This window comes from Peromyscus maniculatus, chromosome 1 (assembly GCF_049852395.1).
Source record: "Peromyscus maniculatus bairdii isolate BWxNUB_F1_BW_parent chromosome 1, HU_Pman_BW_mat_3.1, whole genome shotgun sequence".
Classification (NCBI taxonomy): Eukaryota; Metazoa; Chordata; class Mammalia; order Rodentia; family Cricetidae; genus Peromyscus; species Peromyscus maniculatus.
Genome location: NC_134852.1, coordinates 60,439,840 through 60,463,117, shown reverse-complemented (window position 1 = coordinate 60,463,117; position 23,278 = coordinate 60,439,840). Strand labels below are relative to the sequence as shown.

Below are 23,278 nucleotides of genomic sequence, written 5' to 3'. Positions count from 1 at the left end.
ATGGTGACCCCAACCATAAAATTATTTTTGTCAGTCGCTACTTCATACCTGTAATTTTGCTATTGTCATGAATCTTAATGTAAACATCTGTGTTTTCCAGTGGTCTTAGGTACCCTTGTGAACGGGTCATTCGCCCTCCAAAGGGTTTTCATGCCCCACATGTTGAGAACCACTGCTGTAGAGTGCCATCTCCTGCCAACTGTCAACTCGGATATACTAGATTTTCTCATAGTTAGATGAAGGTCATGGGTTTGGGATAAGAAAGCCTCAATCAAAGTGCCCTATGTTCTCACAGAGTGGGGGACATTCTGTTATCTTGACTTGGTGCCTGTGCTGGCCTGGATCACCTGGCTAGGTGGTATTTTGATATTTCCCATAGAAGGTTCTCTTTGTCTTCTTTCCCATGTCATACTCTGTGTAGCCCACATTCATCCTTGACAAAGAATGCTGATTTCCACTAATTTGGAATTCTTCTTACATGAGGTGTTTTCCTGTTCCCATTTATTTGTTTACCCATTTGTAACCCTTGACATAGTATGAACCCTTGACTATTCATTTCTTACTGTACTTTATAATCTCATGCTGCTTTCTTCTTCTAGGAGGTGTGCTGATCGGGCTAGCTCTAACCATTATGAGCTTGCTCATCTGACTTCTGACCCCTGTGGCATGATATGACCCTTCTCTGTGTTTTGGGGTGGAGATAACAGTGTTACCTTTGGGGGTTAAAACAAACCCGAGCTTTTTATGAAAATATCTTGTCCCAGTGTGGGAAATCATCCAAAATTTGCAAGAAGTTCTGATTCCCTCTCTCAGAGCATGGTGTTAGAAACCAAAGTCTGGGTGCTAAAATAGACACATGTTGCTACTGGGATGTCACTGTGTTTAGATCCCTTGAGGTGACAGACAAGGACGTGTGTGTGTGTGTGTGTGTGTGTGTGTGTGTGTGTGTGTGTGTATGTGTGTGTGTGTGTGTCTTCCCTGGGTAAAGACATATATCTATAAATATCTGTATTAAATAAACATTAACTTATAGTGATATACTATGCAGTTCTTACTAACAAACTCTACTATGGTTTAGTTTAGAAATTTATTTTATAGTTTTATGTCTCCAGCTCTAACCCATTGCCTCACAGGTCCCCCAGCTTCTACCTCTGTGTGCTGGTAGCCTCCCACTCTGTGATGGTAACATCCTATGAGGCTTATCAGTACCCCTGAATTTGATGCAGAGGCCCCCTGGGGCTTGGAAGTCTGAATTTTAGAAAGTTCTAGACAGGTCCAGGTCTCCCAGCATAGGCTCTCATGGCACTAAGTACTTCACATTCATAGTCTTTGTCAAGATTGTCCTTGAACGTCTTTCTATAATTTCCATGTTTGACCTCCCTGTTTAATATCTGTCACTCCCTCAAAACAACAAGCTGCCTGTCACCTTTGCATATCATCCTGTCCCCAGTGAAGGTGAAAAGCAAGCATCTAATGAATAAATAAGTATTTCTTGACTGAGTAGAATTACACACAGCAATCAAGAGGAAGAAGAGGAGAAAATAAATGATATTTCTAATTCTTCCTACACACCAATTTTTTTTTAATTGCTTGCAAGATGTCATTCATCCCAACACTTTTAATTGAGACTGGCTGGCCTCAGAATCCATGTCCTTTGTGTTTTAGGGGTCCTTCGGAAGTTTCTCTCTTTCTGCTCTTTACGTTGGGTGGAGACATGTGGGTGGCGCTGGTGGAGGCCAGGGGGCAGAGACGGCAGCACCCATTTAAAGTGTCACTCTGGCCCCATCAGGAAATTGGCTCCAATTTGGCCTGGGGAGGGTAGGTGTTTGTTCTGTCTTTCCTGATCACAATGAAGGCGATGTTGATTTACAAGTCACTGGGTTGGGCCAGGGAAGATTGCTTCCATGAGTGGAAAAGATTAATTAAATGATTATCCCAGCTGCCACACGCTAATGCCTTTCTCATTGGGTTTCAGGACTAGGAAGCAGAAGGCCAACACATTTAGCCTTTTACAGGGAATCTAATTGACAACTTTGAGATGCCAAGTTTTATTAGATTGGGAATAGTCAGTGTTAGCGGCTGGCAGCTTCTCATATTAAAGAGAACTTTCCTCTGGCCACCTGGAATTCTAAATGACATCATTCTCTCTTCCTTTTTTGGTGCCTATGCTGAAGTTTTAAGAATACCATATTTTCACAATTATTATCTTTTGGCGATTTTTATCTGGGCTTGTGAGGACTGGGGCTTCCAGCCTGGCAGACAGGCAAGAAAATGCATTGAATTCCTAGTATATGCTAGGTCCTGGGCTAGTGGCCAGGGACAGCAGAGTTATGTTGTCTGTGGAATTCTCCATCTAGAATGCTCTTCTCACAGCTTAGCTCTTCCCACACACTAGTGCTTAAGAACCACCTGTCTATATCCAGGCTGTGTCCACCCCCTCCCCAGAGTTCTTGATTTAGCAGGCCTGGGATGCTAAAACTTTGCATTTCCAACATGTTGTCAAGCCACACTGCTCTGCTGGCTCCAGAAAAACCACTGCCCAGTCTTGGCATAGTTGTCTCCTTCCTGTTAATCAAATGTCACCTCCATGGAGAAGCTATTCTTTTTCCCCCCTTTTAAAAAAGTTTTAATTTTTAATGTGCATGGATGTGTTTGCCCGCATGAATGTCTGTACCACTTGAGTGCCTGGTACCTAGAAAGGTGCATCGGACCCCCTAGGATTGAAGTTACAAGTGGTTGTGAGCTGCTGTGTGGATTCTGGGAATCAACCCTGGATCTACTGGAAGAACAGCATGTGCTCTTAATCACTGAGCCATCTCTTCATCCCTCTGTTTTTTGGGTTCTTTTTACATTTATTTATTTTTAGTGTGTGTGTATGTGTGTGTATATACCTGCATGAGTTTACATGTACCATATGCATGCAGTTACCTGCAGAGGCCAGAAGGCAGTTGTAAGCCACCTGGAACTGGAGTTATGGGTGGTTGTGAGCCACCTGGTTTAGGTGCTAAGATCCAAACCCAGGTCTTCTGCAAAAGCAATATTTGTTCTTAACCTCTGAGCCATCTCTTGGGCCCTGAATGTATCCCACCACGTCAGCTCTTCGCTCATCACCTTGTACTCTCTATTACATTTCCTTCGTAGCACTGACTCTCTGATACTAGTTTGTGTATTTGCTCTTTGTCGTTTTATTGCTCTTGTACCGATAACACCTTGGGGAAACTCTTTCTTACTCATTATTGATCCTCTAATTGAAGAGGACCTGAGTCTATGCAGGAGGGGTCTAAAGGTGCCCTGGAGAATTACAAGGAGGGCTAAGGCAAGCAAAGACTGCATTGTGCCCGACTTAGTATAGGTTCTGGATGTGGCCTCCATGCCCATCTTAAACATCACAAGTTAGTGGTTTTGTCTACAAGGTATTTGTGTGGAGGTCATAAGAGGCCACTCTAGATTGATGTAATTTTTCCATGTTCTTGTCTACATTGAAACAAAGCCATTTCAAGGAGACCAGCATCCTACTCAGCACAGACTAGGTCAGCAAGCTGCCATGCCCCTGTCTTGGAGTTTGACAGGGTCTGAGAGCTGAAAATACCTGCTTCTGCTGAGTCTCCTCCTGGCGTCTGCTTTTGTCCATTGCTTAAACCTGTGGGGCCAGCACCCATGCTAAGGCTCCCATAGCTTTATCAAAATCCCTGCGAAGACTGAGCCAAGGTGAACTCCCTCTCTTTGCAGGATTGAAGCATGCAGCTGCTTCTCCCCGTGGGCAGTAGAAAGCAATGAAATGAAGGGCAAGGAACAGGGTGCTAGGCAAAAGGGTGAGAGGCGTGGGGGCACCCTGTGATTTGGGAGGGCTTGGAAACCTCCATGCAGGAGCCAGAAGCCTGTAGACTTCAGTGAAGTTTGCTCGGCCTGAGCTTCCAAGGTAGTCTTTGCCAAGCCCGGGCCGAGGGGGAGGGGCTTCCCAGGTTTGTTTGCTTGGTGCAGTCAAAGAAACCGTGATGTATTTCCCCTGAATGTGTCAAGAAAATGTAAGCACAGAGAGCTGGATTATTTTAGAGGGTGAAGAGAATCCGGTGGGGGTAATGGAGGTACAGGAACCGCAGCAGCGAGGAGCCAGGGCAGGGGGCCAGGAGGCCGCCCATGGGTTGGGGTAACATAAGCTGCGGCTGTTCAGGAGGTGGCCCGTGTAAGGAAATCTGACCACAGCTAAAATTAACCTCTGAGGCTTCACACGCCTCCACACTGCTTTGAACTAAACACCCCCAGAGAGGGCACCGGCCGCTGACTACTGAGGATCACACTACTGCCTGCCAGCAGGGGTCCAGTTATGCCTATAAGCATCAACGTATGGGTCCCTGCCCGGGACCAAAGTCGTGACTCCTGTGACCATTATAAAGGGGTGAGCAAGTGAGGGACATTGGCAGGGGCTCTGGGGAGAGCTGGTAAAGCTTGTTTGAATTGAGCTTTTGTTTAGAGATGGTTCTGGTTTATTGTCCATCCTGTGTGAGGCTGTGAGTTCTCTGAGATCTCCCTCTCCCTGCTGCTTCCTGTGTCGTACGTCCTGGTGGCAGGAAGGTTAGGTGTGTATTTTTAGAGCAGATGGAGAAGGGTCTGTCTGGAAGTTATTGGTGGTCAGGGGATGCCGGAGACCAGATGAGCAGGGTCGCCATGGCAGCAGGTGTAGCCATTTCCATCTGGCTTCTTAATGGGGCCTCAGCAGGTGCAAAGGGGAGAAAGATGAGCTTGTGTCAAGGTTTGGAAGTGTCGGGTAGTCCAGAGGGCTTCAGCTGTGGGAAGAATTTGAGGGGGAGCTGGAAGGAGTTCCTGCATCTTCAGACCCTGGCCCTCCTCTCTCTCTCTCTCTCTCTCTCTCTCTCTCTCTCTCTCTCTCTCTCTCTCTCTCTCTCTCTCTCCCCCCCCCCGCCCCCCCCACCTTCCAGGCTTCTCTGTGTAACCCTGGCTGTCCTGGACCTTGCTCTGTAGCCCAGGCTGGCCTCGAACTCAGATCCTCCTGGCTCTGCCTCTTGAGTGCAGGGATTAAAGGCATGCGCCACCACACCTGCCCAGCTGTGATTCTGCTGGGCATATTTCATAAGGGTACTACAACCTCTCCTGCCCCTGGCCAGGACAACCTAGCCTCGCACTTGTGAAGAATCCACATGGGAGTGTGTGTTCACAGAGCAAAGAGGCGAGGTGCACTTTTTTTCTTCAGTACCTCCTTAGCATTCAGATGATTCATGTCACCTAGGGGCTAATGGCCGTCCTGGACACTGGAAGCATGGGAGTGTGATCTAACAATCGGAGTGGTCACTTTGGTATGGTCTGAGAGAGTGGTCACAGGCTCATAGCCTCATGCCTGGGAGCTCCTCCTTAGCTTATTCTTTAGAAGTAATGTAGTGTACTCCTCCGCAAGCTTCTCTTCCCCCCTCCCCATTGAGCCTGTAGTCCAACTTCTGGGGCAGCATTAGCATCCCAAGGTGGCAAGCCTTGTTTGGGGAAGAGTGCTCTTCCTGTGTGCTTAGTGATTACTGTATCTATCTGGACTTACAATGGTGGACTGTGAAATGTTTAACCCCTACAGCGTCTGCCTAGTGAGCAGACACTGTGTTGCAGGAATACGAATGATGTAAGGGAAAACCCCTGTGTAATGATACCTTTGACACAGGTTTGGGACAACCTGCTGTGCTGAGTGGGGGTGGGGGTGGGGCACCCCCACCTCTTCTCATAGAAAACCTCCGTGGAGTCAGCGTCTCTTCTGCCTGTGTGTCTTCCAGGGATTGAACTCCCATCACCAGACTTGCACAGGAAGTGCCTCTACTGGCTAAGGCATCTTGCCAGCCCTTTTCCATCCTGATGTGCTAACTCATCAAAGCAACAAGGTTGCCAGGGAGCTGGGAACAAGTTTCCTTGACTTTAAATGTCTAACGCTGTGTAGGCCCGGCAGTAAACGTCATCTTGGGTTATATTTGTTAACTCCTGAGCTCCAGACTCCTTGCCCTGTGGAATGGATTTCTTTTGAGGTAGAGTTTTAAAAATAGACTTCACAAGGAGGAGGCTATTAATGTGTTTTGAGCCTTGACAAACACAACTAGGGTGCATGGGTGGGGATTTTCATCCCCTGCTGAGCCTGGATAGGCACAAGAGTCAATTTCCCCTTTCTTAGGAACTGCATACTTCCTTAAGTTTCTTCTAGAAAGTTCTCTCTGAGGTCTTGGCTATCAGAATGAAGCAAGCTGACTTCTGTAACTCCCTTGTGATGTGATGGTGTATGGACCAAATTAGAAGACTTAGCCTGTGGTGCTGATGCTGATCTGTGCTGGCACCAGTGGCCTTATATATTCCATGGGACATACACAGGCTTCCCAACTCTGTCTTCCAACCTGGCTAAGGGTAGGTTGTGTGAGTCGTGTAGATGGGAGGCAGACACATCTTTGATGTGAGGACGACATTATTCTTCTTGAGATGACACCATCAGGGCTTCCTTCCAGGACTCTAGAATAAAGAGTAACCTTGTGCAAACTGTCCTTTTGTGTCCAGGCCACACTGTCCACTGGGTAGGGGACAGCCCTTCTTCCTGGTAAAAACCTATTATGAAAACACAAAACATAGCAACCTGGGACGTCCTCCTAGGCCTGGGAGCTCTGACATCTGGCTGGAGAATGGCCCAGGGCACTAGGCACAATGGTCACTTCTATGGAGGCCAAGTCTTTTAGCTGTGGAGTTGCTGAGAAAGGAATGAGGCTCCCATGTGGGGAAGGAGAGTGGAATGTGTTCCTAGGGTAGGGCAGTGCCAGTCACTGCTGGGAACTGCCAGCAGTCCAGCGTTTTTAAAGTTACTTCCACACAACTTTCCCACCCACAGCACAGAAGTATGGCTGTCAGGCAAGTCCTGATTCTCTTCCACAAGTGACATGTGGTGCTTGGGCCCCTTAGGACAGCGTCAGACCTGGAGTCTGGCAGTGCCTTCCTGAGAGGCATGCCCGTCCTTCACTAACCGCCTGCCAGGGGCCATGCTTAGGTGTTGACTTCCAATGCTGTTCGTACCTGTGCTTCAGGAGGAGGCAGAAGGGTGTGTGTGACTTACCTGGCCTGAGTGTATGAAGGGGCTGAAGCCAGGACTTGACTCCAGGTTTCACTTCACACTTCACCTATAGAATTCCCTGCAGATCACTCACACATGCTTGAGAGTTTGTGAATTTCAGAATAACTTCATCATACAATGCTGGCTCTCCTAACCAAATGCCTTGGGGCTGAAACATCTGTACCTGAGCATCTCAAAGTCAATGCTTCATGAATGGCTATTAATGGTTGATACATCACTTGAAGTAAAATGATATGAATCTGTGTGTGTGCCCATACTTAGATATAATGCATATGTATGCATACCATATTCCTGGGCTCTGAGCAATCTAGCTCCTACTTTTTTGTGGGTGCAACCATAGGAGGGCCCTACTAGCTTGCCTTTGCCTTGTGTCCCCGCATCTCTCTGGACTTGCTTTACCTGCAGCAGTCTGGGTGCATCAATCTTTCTTTAAACCACCAGCCACCACTCAGGTTTTTTTCTAAACATGGTTTAGACTGGCTGTTGGAAATTTTAATCAGCTCTGTACACTTGCCTTGTGTCTGTGCGCTCCTTAAAAAACAGTTCCGGGTCTGGAGAAGTGGCTCATCAGATAAGAGCACTGGCTGCTCTTCAGAGGACCTGGGTTTGATTCCCCCCGGACCCACATGGCAGCTCACAACCCCTGCAACTCCAGGTCCAGGGGATCCGATGCACTTTCCTGGCTTCCACACCAAGCACACACATGGTCACAGACACACATTCAACATGAACATCCAAACACACAAGATAATTTTAAAAACTTAAACAACAACAACAACAAACCCCTTTTACAAGACAAAAACTACTCCTGGCAGGCTTTCCAGATCTAATGCATAGATACATCCTCCCTCCCATCCACCCTCCCAACCACCCTCCCAAAGCTAAAGCCCAGACTGAGCTGGAAATGTAAATGCCACTTGGGGAGAGTGACTCATTCTCTTCAATGAGAGAACTCTGTGGCTCCTAAGACCTCTCAGCCCTGATGGAAAGGAACAAGGGTCAGGTGAGTTTGGGTCACCCAGGACAGGCAGAGACAGAGCCAAGGCCAACGGAGGGGATGGGGAGCACCTGAGGAGGTCACTTAGTTGGCAGTGAGTGGCAGTGGGTGCCTCAGTGGGCGGCAGTCAGTTCAGGGGGCAGGGAGAGCAAAGGAGGCCAGTTCCGAGATTGAGACTTGAGAAGCATCAGCCAGGAGGGATTCCTCCCTGAGCCGGGCACAGTGGAGCTGCAGAGGGTTGTTGCAAGCTCACTGTGAACCCAGTGCATCATAGGACCTGAACCAGAAATAACCTAACCACAGCTTTGGCTTGTCCTTTCCAGTCCCTTTACACACTGGGAAGCAGAACTTGACATCTGTCTTTTTCTTCCTGAATCCTCTACTTGCCCTAGAAACCCAGGGAAGATACACAGATTTCATGGAAGATTTTCCAGGAGTGGGAAGATTGGACAGGACTTGACTGATGGGGTGCCCTCCACTTTGCCCCACCCACACAGCCTCCCCTTTCTGCTGGCAGTCCAAAATCCCACCTGCCTCCCCAAATTCTCATGCAAAACTCTTTCTTGTAGTTTCTCCTCCCTTGTATTTGCATATTCATGCTCTTCCTTCTACAAAACAAATCTCCCTCTTGGGACGGGAGGAGGGGGAGCAATAACTCATCCTTCCTTTCCTCTCCCACCTGCGTTCACTCGCGACGGTCCACACCTGGCTTCCTGGGAAATCGCCTGGCAGGCAGCACTTGCCGGGCTCCCTTGGGGTGAATCCTCCCACCCAGCCAGAAGAAAAGCAACTGCTGCTTACCCCAGGAGCTTCAGAAACAGTAAGTTGTGGTGAAATAATTAGGAGACGATGAGTTCCGAGTATTCATTACCACTTTACAATGTAATTTGATTGTAAGCGTTCATGATTTTTAGCATAATGTCTAAGTGAGCCAGTTCCCTAAGTTCTCAGAAAAAATTTTTACAGTCACCTCCGTCTGTCACTGTCCTTTTTAAACTGTGCTTTTGACATCTGTGGTCAGGTGGGTCCTGCAAGCATGAAAAGTGCCTCTCAGCAAAGTGCGCCTTCCAGGCACCTCTTCTGTGACTGGTTTAAGGTACATGAAATAACTTGTTTTCATGGGCTTTAAGATTTAGAAAGTGAAGGGCAACGGAGTCTTCTAACTCACCCATTCATCCAGATCCCCAGTCCACTGATGTCTTTTTCCCACACTCGGATACACCTGCGCATTCCCCAGTGTTCCTCTGCACCCTTTGCACGTCCACCCCCCCACCCCCCCACCCCACCCCCCCCACCCCCCCCCCCCCCCCGCCTCCCCAGCCCCTCACCCTACCCCCACCCTCTTAAGTCACTATGGTTTGCCTGTGGGTTCCGTGGTGCACTGGTCTTTCAGATGCAGATTTGCTTTTTAGGATAGCCGGGCTCCGAGCCGCTGGCCATGTGAATGAAGTACAAAGTTCTCTGTCAGGAGTTGAAAATGGGCTGCTGACGGCTTTCCAGCGAGGGATTTGAGCGGGGTTTTACTCCATATATGGAGTATGCATTTGCAGGAACCGGGCTCCAGAAGGCTCCAGGGGTAGACGGCCCCCTGGACTGCAGGCTTGTTTACGGGATATGCTGGGATTTTAGAGAGAGAAGAGAAAAGGTGGCAGGCTTGCTCTCTGATGTGTTTCCCCCGGTGCAGGGATTGGGAGGGTGTTCCAGCCGAGAACACCTGCTGAGGGACACGTGGAAGGGAACAAGTGACATTTATGGGCCGAAGGATGGCAACTGAGAAGAGGAACTAGTAGTTAAAGGTCCCAGTTCTGTGTTAGGCACCTTCCAGTAGATGAAGCAGCTGTTGCTATGAGTAATTAAGACTATTATCCCACTATACAGACGGGAAGTCTGAGGTCCATGGAGTCGTGATTTACCTAAGGTTCACAAAGCCTCAGCATCAAGCCTCTCGGTTCAAAAAAGTATGTTATAACTTAAACTGAAGGGGCTAGAGAGATGGCTCGGTGGTTAAGAGCTTGCAGAGGACCCGGGTTCAGTTTCCAGAATCCACATGGTGGCTCACAACCATCTGCAGCTCCAGTTCCAAGGGATCTAATGCATTTTTCTGACCGGGACATACACACAGGGTGTGCATACAGGCATGCAGGTAAAAAATGTCTTTACACTTAAAGCGATCTCATTTTTTTTTTCTCAAAATAAGTAACTTAAAATGCAGCTTCCTAGGAAGGAGCTTACCTGAGATTACCCTTCAGAATTACTCCAAAATGGGGCTCTGGTGCAGGAGAGCGGGCCTTCAAATCCAAGGAGCAGCTGTACTGGGATAAATAGCCACCATCTATAGCAAGACAGGGTTTCTGAAGGAAGAAACAAACTCTTCAGTCCCTGGAATATCAGGAGAGACAACAGCATGACCACAGGCAGCTGTAATGCAACCTTATAGGGAAAAAGAGAGCCTTCCCTTCAAATCCACAGAACAAAGGGGGATTCTGCTGTTAGAGGTTTTCAGTATGTGTGTGTGTGGGGGGGGTGCTTAATACCACGTGATCTAGCTTGGCCTGGCCTAGGTGCCAAGGAGCATAGAGGCAGACATTAGACAGAACCATAAGTGTACCTTGCAACTACAAGGAAGAGGGCCTGCAAACCCACGACATGGCAAGCATGCTTTCTTTGTAAAAATTTCTCAAAAATTTTATTTTATGCATATGGATGTTTTATCTGCATGCACTGAGAGCCCATGCAGGCCAGAAGAGGGTGCTGGGTCCCCTGGAACTGGCGTTAAGGGTGGTTGTGAGCTGCCACGTGGGAGCTGGGAACCAAACCTGAGTCCTCTGCGAGAGCAACAAGTACTCTTAACCACTGAGCCGTCTCTAGTAGTGGTGGTCTGGTGGGCTTGGGACTTCTATCTCCTATCCCCGATGGCCTCTCCCACGTGTCTCTTCCAGGTACTTCTAAGTAAAGGGGCATATTCTTCCTGGAAGCCCATTTTGCCTAGAATTCAGCCCAAGTCAGTGTATAAAGGCTAAGGCCCTATCCTATGTAGGGGCTGAAGTGTGCCTGTGGCTGCAAAGTTCCCTAGCGGGAAGCATCGCTCTGCACCTGCTCTCCTGATGAGGAAGGAAGTCTCAGAAGCCAGTGTGAGCTGACCTAGCTGGAGTCCACTGCTGTCTCCTAGTGTTCCTTAGATCTCCTTTTTGGGGTCTCATTGGTCAGTCCCTCCCAGAGCTAGCCTCCTGCCTAACAAGGCTGGGAGCAGCCAAAGAGGTCTGCATGGTGTCTGGGTTCTCACCACCCTTAGGTGTGGCTGCCCTGCCAGATGGGTCCATTGATGTTTGTTGTTAAAGGGAGGATTATGCTGCTGTCTACAGCTGCCCTAGCCACCTGCTGGGAGGACTTGATCCCACCCTTCACATCACAATAGGGGATGAGAAAGAATCTTCCTAACACCTCCGTACCCTGTGGATGTAGGAGGAGAGAGCCGGTACTTGGGAAGTTCTATTTGGTACCAACACCGGCTCTCTTGGAGCTGCTGGAATTTGTTGTTCATATCTGCATCCTAAGGTTGATGAGGGACCTTACTCAGAAATGTCCAGTAAGAATTCCAGTATCCATCTTCGTGGCCTTCTTTGACCTTCCCAGGAGGCCCTTGGGAGACTCAGTCTACTTTAGGACCTCCGGGGTCACCCAGAGTTTTATTTGGGATTGGCTGTGTGACTGGATTGAACGTGACCTTTCAGAGCCTGTTTGTTGTTTTCTTCGGGGTTTATACTGGTTACTTTTCCTATCACTGAGACAAAGTACCTGGCAGAAACAATTTCACAGAGAAAGCGTGTATTTGGGCTCACAATTGGAGGTCCAGCTCATTGACGGGAGCAGGAGGTAGTTGGACACATTGTATCCACAGTCAGGAAGCAGAGAGTAATTGATGCATGCTCAGCTCACAGTCTCTTTAGTATGCAGTCTAGGACCCTAGCCCATGGAATAATGCTGCTCATATTCAGAGCAGTCTTCCCTCTTCATCTAAACCATTCTGAAAACTCCTTCACAGACACACACAAAGGTGTGTTTTCACAGTGATCCCAGCCCCAGTCAAGCTGATGAAGACTGACCACCATAGATGAGATACATGAGCAGTTACTTACTCAACATCAATTTAGGGAGCTCCTGCTGTGTGCCAGGAAGCTGCTGCTGCTGCAGTGGGGAAGGTTGCCTATGAGACCACAGTCATGACCAGCACTCAGTAGACCTTGGGTAGAGGCACGTGCCACCAGCACATGGGTGGGTGGCAGTGCTCAGGTGAGTGAGTGGGGCAGAGCATCATGTGCTGTGGGAGAGCAGGGTGTAGGGAGGATGATCCTGGACATTATGTGTGGATTAGCTGGGGGTGTGGAGGAAGCAGACACCTACATGCTCATCCCTAGGATGTGGCCAGTCCCTTCCAACACCTTCAGCAGCCTGGCTTTTTTTCCCCCTTTCTTTCCAAAGGCAGGGTTTCAAAACTTCTGGCGTTGCTGTGCACACCCACCTGTAGCTTATTCATGTTCCCAGCATACAATGCCGTCATTGTGTGGCTCTGGGCTGTTCCCAGGCCCAACCCCAGCGTTCTCTGCACAGGGTCCCAAGTCAGCCTGGCCCTACAGACTGGAAGAACAAGGGGGACTTTACCCCTGAGCACAACCCTACAAAGGTGACATGTGTTACATTGGCATATTTATTTTTGTTCTCCGAATGCTGTTGTGAAATTTTGTTTGCTTGGTTCCGTGGTGACATGGGAAAGTGTCAGCGTCCCTGTGAAGGTAGGTCTGTCAGTAGCCGGTGACAAGTGTCCAGCCCCTTTCCCAGGGACGGGCGGTGGCACTGTGATGGCTATTGTGCAAACATCCCCTCTCACGGCTTTTCCCACACTGCCGTGACTTGTGACCCTCTGTGGCGCCTTGTGCATTCAGTGTGAGCCCCTCACAAATGGTGCAGTGCCCTTAGGCACCACAGCCACCACTGCCCACTTTCTTCAGCTCTGGGGAAATGCTTTGACTTCTATACTAGTAGTTTTTCTCATCAGTGAAATGAAAGACCCAGACAAAAAGCAGCGTGAAAGAAGGGTCTCTTTTGACCTGTGTTTTCATGGGATGTCGTGATGGTGGGACTGCGAGCGGCTGGTCGCATCATATCCACAGTGAGGAAGCAGAGGGTCACAGATGCAGATGCTCAGCTTGCTTTCTTCTTTCCCCCTTTTCATTTAGTCCAAAACTCCAGTCCGTAGGATGGTGTTGCTCACATTCAGGGTTAATCTTCCTTCCTCAGTTAATTCCCTCTGGAAAGACCTTCACAGGCATCTACTAGGTGATTCCAAATCAGTTGAGTTGACAATGAAGGGTCACTGCCACAAGCTCTTAGAGTCTCAGTTTGGGAGAAATGATACCTTCCTCAAAGGTGAGATGAGAACAAAGGAATCCCTTGCTTGCCCGGTGTCCATATGGTGTCGTCCACTTTCTTCCTGGTCATTATGCTCACAGAGAGCACAGTCAGCCTATACTAGGAACCAGGAACCAGTAAATGGGCTCATGACCTCATAGTAACCCAGATAGGGAGTTGACCCATTTTACTGGTGAGAAAACTCCATAATTATTATGGAGGATCACCCTGCTAGGAAGTCGTTGAGGCATATTTGAAACCTGATGGCAGTTAGCTTGCATATGGCAGTCAGAGCAGCACCCCACACAGTTTAGCGGTTCAGGAAGTGTTTGCTCAATGCACCAAGGCACACGTGCAGCGCTCAGAGGTAGAGCCCAGCTTTGGGGGGAAAGACTAGAGTTGGCATTAGTGAACAGCCATGCCACTCCAGTGCCTTGCTCGATGTGTTCCCATGCAGGTCCCTTGGGAAGTAAGGTATGTGAGGTGGTGGGTGTTGGGGAGCATAAATAAATCTGGTGGTGATGTAGGCAAGATTGCTGCAGGTGAGAAGGGAGGGAGCCAGTGGGTGGCCCCCTATACCTGCTGCCTTCTGAGTCCAGACAGGGTTCCATGCCCATGCTATTTGCTGGCTTGATTCAGAGTGTATCCCAGGAGCAGCGGCTGGCAGTAGGGTGCACCTGTGCTCACATCAGGGGGTACAGAGAACCCAGTCACATCTCAGGGCTTCTGCAGTCCAGCTTTCTGGTAGTGTCCTCTCGCTGGAGGAGCCAAGTCTTTCTAACTTGAAATCAGCACAAAGGTCCAGAAGGTCCCCCCACACCTATGTGTTTTCCTTGAGGCTAAGTCATGTCAAGACATTGAACAATCCCTGCCCTTTTTTTTTGAGATAGGCCACGATATAGCCCAGGCTAGCCTCAAATTGTCTTCTGCTTCTGCCTTCCCACTGCTGGGGTGCTAGGTCTCTACTTACCAGGCTGCTAGAGATGCATGGTGTTCAAAAATCTTTAAAGGAGAGTCCATCTGATGTAGTGGCCCTAGGGGCATCCCTGGGTACATCACAACAGCCTTGTGTTCATAGTGATGCCCTGGGCGGCCAAGAAAAGAGGAAGTTGTAGCAATGAAAAGCAGGCTCTGTTATAGTAATCTCCTTGGAAAGATTGCCAATTGAATAACTTAAAAATGCAAGGCTCTGAAAAGAGTGGCCTCTTTCTGCCACCAGAAATGACATTTCCTCTAAAGCTTGGTGTTTAACTTGAGTATTAACAACAGTTTTATTTTAGTACATTGTGCCAGACACTGACACTGTGTGATCTCATCTCGTATTTAAGGCACCTGTGTGCCAGCTGAACTGTGAGGGACACTGAGGCCCACAGGAGACAAGATCCACTAAACGTAGCTCGGCCTGGTCCACATGTAGACATGAGGCTGCAGGCGTTCCCTTTGAGACTAGAGTGATGTATCCCATGCCAAAGATGGGAGTAGAGATTGGCCATAGGGAACTCTGAGGACCCTGGGCAGAAGCGAACTCTAATGAACAACCGAGGTGCAGAGCTCGTGTTCGGGCCCAGCTCCACTGTGCTGTTCAGCCCCAAACAGAAGATTTTGCTTCTCTGTGCTCAGCCCCTTTCACTGTTTGGCTGGCGATGCAGAAATGCATATGCCACCCTTATCTGGGATAACAAATGTGCATTTTTATCCCCTTCAAGCTGGCATTCACTGAGGAAGCTCTGACCTTGCTATAGTCAAAAACAGTGAGAACACCCCATCAGCTGGTATGGTGTCATTTTTGTAGCACTGGGTAATCAGAGCCAAGACATTTGACTACACAGTGCTCGGGATGTTATCTTGATGGCATGACCCAAGTCTTGACTCAAAGCCAGACGGTAGCATCTCCTTTACAATGAACACAGGAAGCAGCTGCAGATGCCAAATGACTGCTTCATCCCATCACCAATCTCAGTGTTGGCATTTCCTTCCAAGACACCTCTTACCCTAGTTCCCCAGGAATGGCTCTTTTGGTACCCTGCCTTCTGTCTGATGCCCCAGCCTGTATTTCTAGCCTGCTTTCTATGCCTCCATTCTAGCTCTTCTGGGGCAGTTTTTCCCCCCTGTGGGAGTCCTCATTACAGAATGGCCTCCTCTCATTTGAGAGCAAATTGCAGTCCAAACTTGGAGACATTATTAACTCCCCCCCACTTGGTTCAGCACAGTGTCGGTGTTGTCTGGTAATCAGATCCTTACTTCACTGATTGTCAAAAACCTCCCTCCCCTTTGGGTTTCAACTCCAGTGACGGGGAATGATATGGAGCGAGAGGCAACTGAACTTGGCACTCTGGAATCTTGCCAGGGTCTGTAGAAAGCCCCCATTTGCTGCCTGGGCCTTCTTCTTCCCCTTCCCCTCCTATTTACTTTAACAGCGGCTTCTCTAGGAACATCACGTGTGCACACAGAAGCTTTGGGTATAGGGGTCGGGGAAAATGGAGGTCAGTGACACGGGGGAGTGATGCGGGTTCGGGGTGAGACTGTCCTGGAGCCATTTTTACCTTGGACTGGTTTGGTGATTTGAAATCTAACTGGGAATGGTGGTTTTGTCCTTTCTCCATTAAAATTGTGCTGTGTTGAAAACTCACAGTTACCCTCTTGGGGCAAAACAAGGATCATTGAGTGTCTACACAAAGCAGCAGTGGTCTCCAAGTCCCCATAATTGGGAGAATGAGAGCCTTGGAGTCATGCTTTAACTACCCAAGCCTTAGGCTCTCACCCTGCCTTGAAAACTTCCAAAGACACCTTAAACCACCGTTGCAGAATTGCTGAAGCTGAAGAGTGGATCAAGGATGAATGGTTAGGGTCTCTACTGCTATGATTAAACACCGTTACCAAAGGCAAGTTGTGGGGGGAAGGGTTTATTACACTGTCACCCCGACATCACTGTTCATTGAAGGAAGTCAGGGCCAGAACTCAAAGGTCAAAGCCGTGGAGGAGGGGTGTCCCAATCCACAATGCTGGACCTCTCACATCCATCACTAATTAAGAGAATGCTCTAAAGGCTTGCCTGATTTTTGTTTTGTTTTTGAGACAGGGTTTCTCTATGTAGGTCTGGCTGTTCTGGAACTCACTCTGTAGACCAGGCAGGCCTCGAACTCACAGAGATGCCTGCCTTTGCCTCCCTGAGTGCTGGGATTAAAGGCATGCACCACCACGGCCCGACTACAGCCAGATCTTATGGAAGCATTTTGTCAGTTGAGGTCCCCTCCTCTCAGATGACTCTAGCTGTGTCTAGTTGACATAGAAACTAGTGAGCACAGTGTCCCTTGGAAGCCTGTGTCATTTATGTGATTGACAGAGACATCAAGTAAAGGAGATGGGGCTGAGTTTATGGCCACACTTAGCATGGCCTACAGCAGCTGACTTTAAAAATAAATCTGAGTGGTTCGTGTCTTCCAAAGCCAAGAGCTAGGAATGGGAGAGGAAGGGAAATTCCAAATTATCAAGGATCCGTGTTAGATTGTCCTGATGGTTAAGCTTGAATGGGATAGTTAATTTTCCTACTCTATTAGTCAGGGTTCTCTAGAGAAACAGAACTGATAGAATAAATGAAGGAGAACCCCACACAGCGGGGGCTTCCTTCTGGACCCCAGATTAGGCACAAATACACCTTATCACCTGTTTTCACAAACAGATCCTTTATTAAGTAGGGAGGAAAAGTTAAAGTGGCTGCTTTCTGACTCAGGCAGAAAAACAACAGCAAATGACCTCGCAGGTGTACTTTTTTTAAGAGGGGGAGAAGGGGAGGTCTGTGTTAGAATAGGCTGGGGTGCTGTGGTATAGGGGAAGGGGCAAGAGAAAGTAGGAAGGGGTATTTGTCCTAGAGGGCAAAGGACTGCCTCTGGATACAGGGAAGACAGATGTGGCCCATAGGCAAATGGTGGTTTATAAAGGTAAAGGAGGAAACCCTGTGTTAGGATGAGGTGTTTAATTTTAATTGGGCATGTTAATTAGGTGAACCAAAGGGGGTGGGGTGGCGCTTTTGATTGTTGGACTTTGGTAAAGTCAGCCTCAGGAGGAGGAAGGAACCAAGTAAGAGAATAGACCTTAGTGACTATCTTTAGGAATGTAATCTAATGTTTTTAGCAAGGCAGAGGGAATGGGGAGAAGAGCAAGGCCTGCCAGAGCCACATGCTCAAGTGGGCCAGTGTCCCTTCAATAAATCTATCTTTATCTATCTATCTATCTATCTATCTATCTATCTATCTATCTATCTATCTATCTATCTATCTATCTATCTACCCACTCATCCATCTATCTATCTATCTATCTATCTATCTATCTATCTATCTATCTATCTATCTATCTATCATGTATCATCTATCTATACATACAATTTATTTGAGTAGCTTACAGGATATGGCTCAACTATTCCAACAATGGCTGTCTCCTGATAGAAAGTCCAAGAATCACGCAGTTGTTCACTCCAGGAGGAAGGGTGTGCTGGGATCCCAAAGACTAAAAAATAGGCTCTAATGCCACTGATGGAAGGGACTTGCCTGGTGAGTGAGGACAAGCAGGCAAAGAGCAAAGGCATCCTTCTTCCTTGCCCTTATATAGGCTGTCACCAGGAGGTGTGGCCCAAATCAAAGGTGATCTTGTCACCTCAAAAGATTCAGATTTGGGATAGGACTTGCCACTTTAAGTGATTCAATCAAGGAAAATCCCTCACAGGTGTACCCAGCTACTTGGGTTTTGGTCAATTCCAGATGTAGTAAAGTTGACAACCAAGAAAAACCATTATACCCGCTCTCTTCTTTAAAAAAAACAACATTTTTTAATGTTCCTGTGTGCTTTGCCTACATGTATATATATGCACTATTTGCATGCAGAGCCTGCAAAGGCCAGAAGAGAGGACTGGATTCCCTGGAACTGGAGTTGAGTAGCAGATGGTTGTAAGTCACTATGTGGGTGTTGGGAATTGAATGCCCCCTACCCCACTCCATCCTCTGGAAGAGCAGCCAGTGCTCTTAATCTCTGAGCCATCTTTCCAGCCCCCTTATCTCTTTTTAATTTATAAAGAAATTCTGGTTTGAAGACTCACCAAGAACCCTTATCCTTCGTTTTCATGGGTAATCATCTTCCCAAGGCCTGCTCTTTTTCATTCCATTCAGCTTGACCCAGCAGGCACATAATGGCCTCCTGCCATGTGCCAACTTCTCTGAGAGCCTCTGCCAGACATGCGAAGATGGGCCAGATATGGTGGTTGCCCACATCTGGTGCTGGGAACTTGAGGGTTGGATCGGGAAACGAAAAGCGATTTTATGGAAGGGCAGGCCCTGGAGTTGAGCCAGGGAGCCCCCGAGTGGGGGGAAGCAGCAGCAGAGTGGAGGCAGGAGAGCTGATGAGTTTTCCTGGGGCGGATGGCAGTGATTGCCGCTGACCACCTCCTCAGTGCAGGCATGTCAGCTCACTGGCTTGTGGGAGCACAGACTGGCAGACTATTAGGAAGAGTCAGATGCAAATATTTGAGGGTTTGCGGGCCAGAGATCTCTGTCACAACTGCTCAGCATTGCTTTAGTGCCATGAAAGCAGCCAGAGACCACAAAAGGATGTGGCTATGTCCCATGAATTTACTAACAGAAACAGGTGCCCAGCTAGCATTAGTCTGGACCACGACTTGCCAATACCACCTTATAGTATATTTGATATAGTCCCCATTTTATGGGTGACGAAGCTGAGTGTGGTGGTTTGTGTGAGAATAGCCCCCATGGGCTCATATATTTGAATGCTTGGCCCCTAATTGGTAAAACTGTAAACTTTTGGGAAGGATTAGGAGGTGTGTCACTGGGGGTGGGCTTTGAGGTTTCAGAAATGCGGGCCAAGCCTAGTCTCTCTACTTCCACCTGTGGATCAGATGTAAGCCCTCAGCTGCTGCTTCTGTGCCTTACCTGCCTGCCTGCTGCCCTGCCCCTCGTCATGATGGTCATGGGCTTACCCTCTGAAACTGTAAGCAAGCCTCCCATTAAATAAGTTGCCTTGGTCATGGTGTCTCTTTACAGCAATAGGAAAATAACTCAGACACCAAGGAATGAAAGATTATTAGGAATTAACTTGCCTTGAGCCAGACGCAACTTGGTCAGATCCCAAGGGTCTGTATTGTACCTTTCCACACGTACACTGTCCCCCCTTCCTCTTGGAGGGTTGAGGGCGTTCTGGGGAGAGTGGGCGCATGAAATGTCTTGAGTGATAATGTGGAAAGTTTACTTTTGCTGGGAAGTGGGGAGCTGCTTTGAGCAGGCTGGGGTGAACCCAGCACAGCACTGTACTGCCAGGGAGGTTAAAGCTCCCAGGAGAGCTTTGGGTTTGGTTTTACAGGGTTGAGGATCAAAGCCAGGGCTTTACACCTGCTAGGTAAGCGCTCTCCCACTGAACCGTCCCTCTGCCAACCCTTGATATTTTTTTTTTCTTTTTGAGTCAGGGGCTCACTATGCAGCTTGTGTTGGTTAGTTGTTGTTGAGTGAGGTTTTTGTTTGTTGTTTGTTTTTGTTTTTTGCATTGCCTTTTTTCCCATCAATGTGACCCAAGCTAGTGCCACCTGAGAAGAGGGAACTGTAATTGAGAAAGTACTTCCATCAGATTGACCTGTAGGCAAGTTTGGGGGACATAGTCTTGATTAATGATTGATGTGGAAGGGCCCCACCCATGGGGAGCAGTGCTGCCCTGGGTATGTAGTCGTGGATGGTATAAGAGAGCAGGCTAAGCAAGCCATGAGGAGCAAGCCGGTGAGCATCATTTCTCTGTGGTCTCTGCTTCAGTTCCTACCTCCAGATTCCTGCCCTGGCTTCCCTGATGATGATGGACTATGACCCATAAGCTTAAAAAACCCCTTCCTTCCCAAGTTGCTTTTGGTTAATGTTTTTATCACAATAACAGACTAGGACACTGGCCTTGAACTTGCTATGTAGCCCAGACTGGCCTCAAACCCACAGCCTTACTAGGACTTCTGGGATTATATGAGTGGTAAGAATTCTTATTTTGGAGTAGGGAGGGTCATTTTTGTTCACTTTGCCTATTGAAAGGTTCTGTTTACCTGATACCTGCATAGTCTCTCTATGTCTCCACCCTGTGTATGCATGCATGTACATATGCATGTATGTGTGCACATATGTATATACACTCCTGGAAAGAAGGTGGCCTGACCCTGTCTTCCCACTGGAATGTGTGGAGTCACACAAGGGCTTGGCTTTCTAAACAGCATGCCTACTTTGAAGAACTGTAGCCACCTAGGGAGGGACACAGGTGGGCTTCTCACTCAGCTGCATCCTGGGGCACATGACTTTAAATTTCTGTATTTTACAGTGGTCTCTCTCACATGGCTGGCGAGATGCCTCTGAGTTTTGAGAGATTCCTGAAGGTACTGACCTTCTTGGCTGGCAAATGTGCCCATCATCTTTCCATCACTGTGACAAAATGCCTGAGAAAAGTCAACATAAGGAAGGGTTTACCTTGGATCCAGTTCAAGGTTTCAGTTTTGGTAAATAAATGGAAGCTCAGAAAGGTTGGGTGACTTACTCCATGGCATTCAGGTAGCAAGGCAAAGAGCCAGCCTTGGGTCTTGACTTGGTTTTGAATTTGAACTCTTTCGGGGTAACTGACTAGAGGAATGAGCTTATGGGGTGTCATGGGATGAATGACCTCACATAGACTACTCAGTGAAGCAATGTTGACGAATGTGTAGGGGAGGCTAGGACAACTCAGTGTGGGTCCCCTCCTGGCCCTGCCACCTATGATGACCTTAACAAAGTATTTTACCTTTCTACACTTCGGTTTTCTCCACTGACAAGTGGCTCCTGCAATCATGTCGACACCACAGAATGTAGACAATGTAGAGACTTGGCTGAGTTCGTATATGGAGCATGGTTAGGGGAGGCTTCAAGTGTAGCAGGCACTGCGTTGTCTTGGTTGAGATTTGTTAAGCTCCAATTTTTTGGAAAAGAACTTGTCTTCAGCGGGTTCTCATGGTGCACACCTTTAATCCCAGCACTTGAGAGGCAGAGGCAGAGGCAGGCAGATCTCTGTGAAGTCAAGGCCAGCCTGGTCTACAGAGTGAGTTCCAGGACATCCAGGGCTATGTAGAGAGACCCTGTCTTCAAACAAAAAAAACAGAACTTGCCTTCAAATGCATTGATTGGTTGGTTTAGTAGCCACCATAGCCAGGAAGCACAGTACTGGTCTCATCTCACAGACAAGCAAACTTCTCAGATGGGTTTGGTGGCTCCCTGCGGTCATCCTGCTATCCAGCGTTCTGTCTGCCCTGTGCTGTTGTTCTGACTTGTGGAGCATCACTGAATTCAACAGACCCAGGTCTCTTCCTTAGAGTTGTCTTCATAACTGGGACTGGAACCCAGGTCCGTCTCCTTTCCTTTTCATGTTTTTCTTCGTCTCTCCCTCTGAATAATTTCATTTATTAACTGCTCAAATTTTAGTCTGCCCATTTTAACTGCCACTGTGGTATTTCAATCCCTTAGTTTTCTCTGAATTTATTGAATTGAATTATATGAATTGAAGATGAACCTGGAAATGTAGCTCAATTGGTAGACTGCTTGTCTAGCATGTATGAAGTCCTGGGTTTGCTGCCCAGAACTGTATAACAGCATGTATGGTGATGCACACTTGCCATCATACCACTGAGCAGGAGGATTAGAAGTTCCAGGTCATCCTTGGCTACATAGACAGTTTGAGTCCAGCCTTAGCTACGTAAGAGCTAACTGAAAACAAAACAAAAACCAAGAAAGTGAAAGGTCTCCTTCTTTACCAGCTCTCTCTCTGGTCTTGGATAATTTAGCAGTCTGGGGAAAAGTCAAACATGGATGTAAGAGCTGGTACCCAAGCTGTTAAATAGAATGTTCCTGTGAGCCTCTCTCTGTTCTGCATATGGTTCTCCTAATGGAAGATGGAATGTCTAGTGAGCAGTAGAGAAAGAAATGGCTTCTCTCACCTTGAACCAGACTGAGCAGTCTTGTTGCTTCTTGGGACAAGGGTCTCACTGTCTGGGGTTCAGCAGCTGGAGATGCTGCCTCTCCACAAAGGCTGTACCTCAGTTTTCCCCAGAAACCTTAAGGACAGCACCCCCAACAAAGTGAGGCTTCCTTAGGTCAAAGATGGGGGTCAGAGGCCGGGGCCAGTCGAGGTCCTACCCTATAAGCTTTTTGAACTCTTGGTCAGGTCCACTGGTGGAGGGAGAAAGCATCAGACCAGTTGGGAGGGTGTTGTCCTTTCTTTTGGGTAGTCATTCATGTCACCGAGAAAGATGGGGGATCTGCAAGAGCTTGTGTGTCCATCCCCTCCCCACATTCCCATACAAGCTCAGAAATAACCATAGCTCTCTAAATCATTGGGGTAATGGTTGGGGGGTCTTTTCTGGCTTTGGATGAGTTTTCTTTACTTCCCCACTTAGAAGATAATATTCTTTTGCTCTGATGAGTCTGTGACATAGAAAAGCAGGTGTTCTGAGCTCCCCAAGAGATCTGCTTTCCCATGGGTCACCCAGCTTCTGCTTTCTGGACCCCTGTGCACATTGATGTATTTAAAGATGTTGTAGAGTGCTCCCCTGAGCATAACAGCTCTCATCTCTTGGGAGCAGCCTGTGTTACTCACAGGAGCCCCATAAGATCGACTCGACTGTGCTGACATTCGTCTATAGAAGGAGTGGGTAGAGAGAATCTTTGGACCCTCCACTGAGATTCCAGCTGCTCCCCGTCTTATACCTCCTGGCCAGTTGTATATAA

The 23,278-nt window shown here is 48.0% G+C and overlaps 1 protein-coding gene across 12 annotated transcripts in view; it reads left to right on the top strand.

Moving 5' to 3' along the window:
• Nav2 (neuron navigator 2) overlaps positions 1-23,278 on the top strand; it is a 654,337-nt gene that overhangs the window by 385,220 nt on the left and 245,839 nt on the right. The window contains exon 1 of one of the 12 annotated variants that reach the window (XM_076543377.1): positions 4,231-4,396. The exons of the other annotated variants lie outside the window; for them this stretch is intronic. Coding sequence (XP_076399492.1) covers positions 4,325-4,396 — 72 coding nt within the window. The 5' untranslated portion in view covers positions 4,231-4,324. Of the gene's footprint in view, positions 1-4,230; positions 4,397-23,278 lie in introns of those variants that run through there. 12 annotated transcript variants of the gene reach the window in all.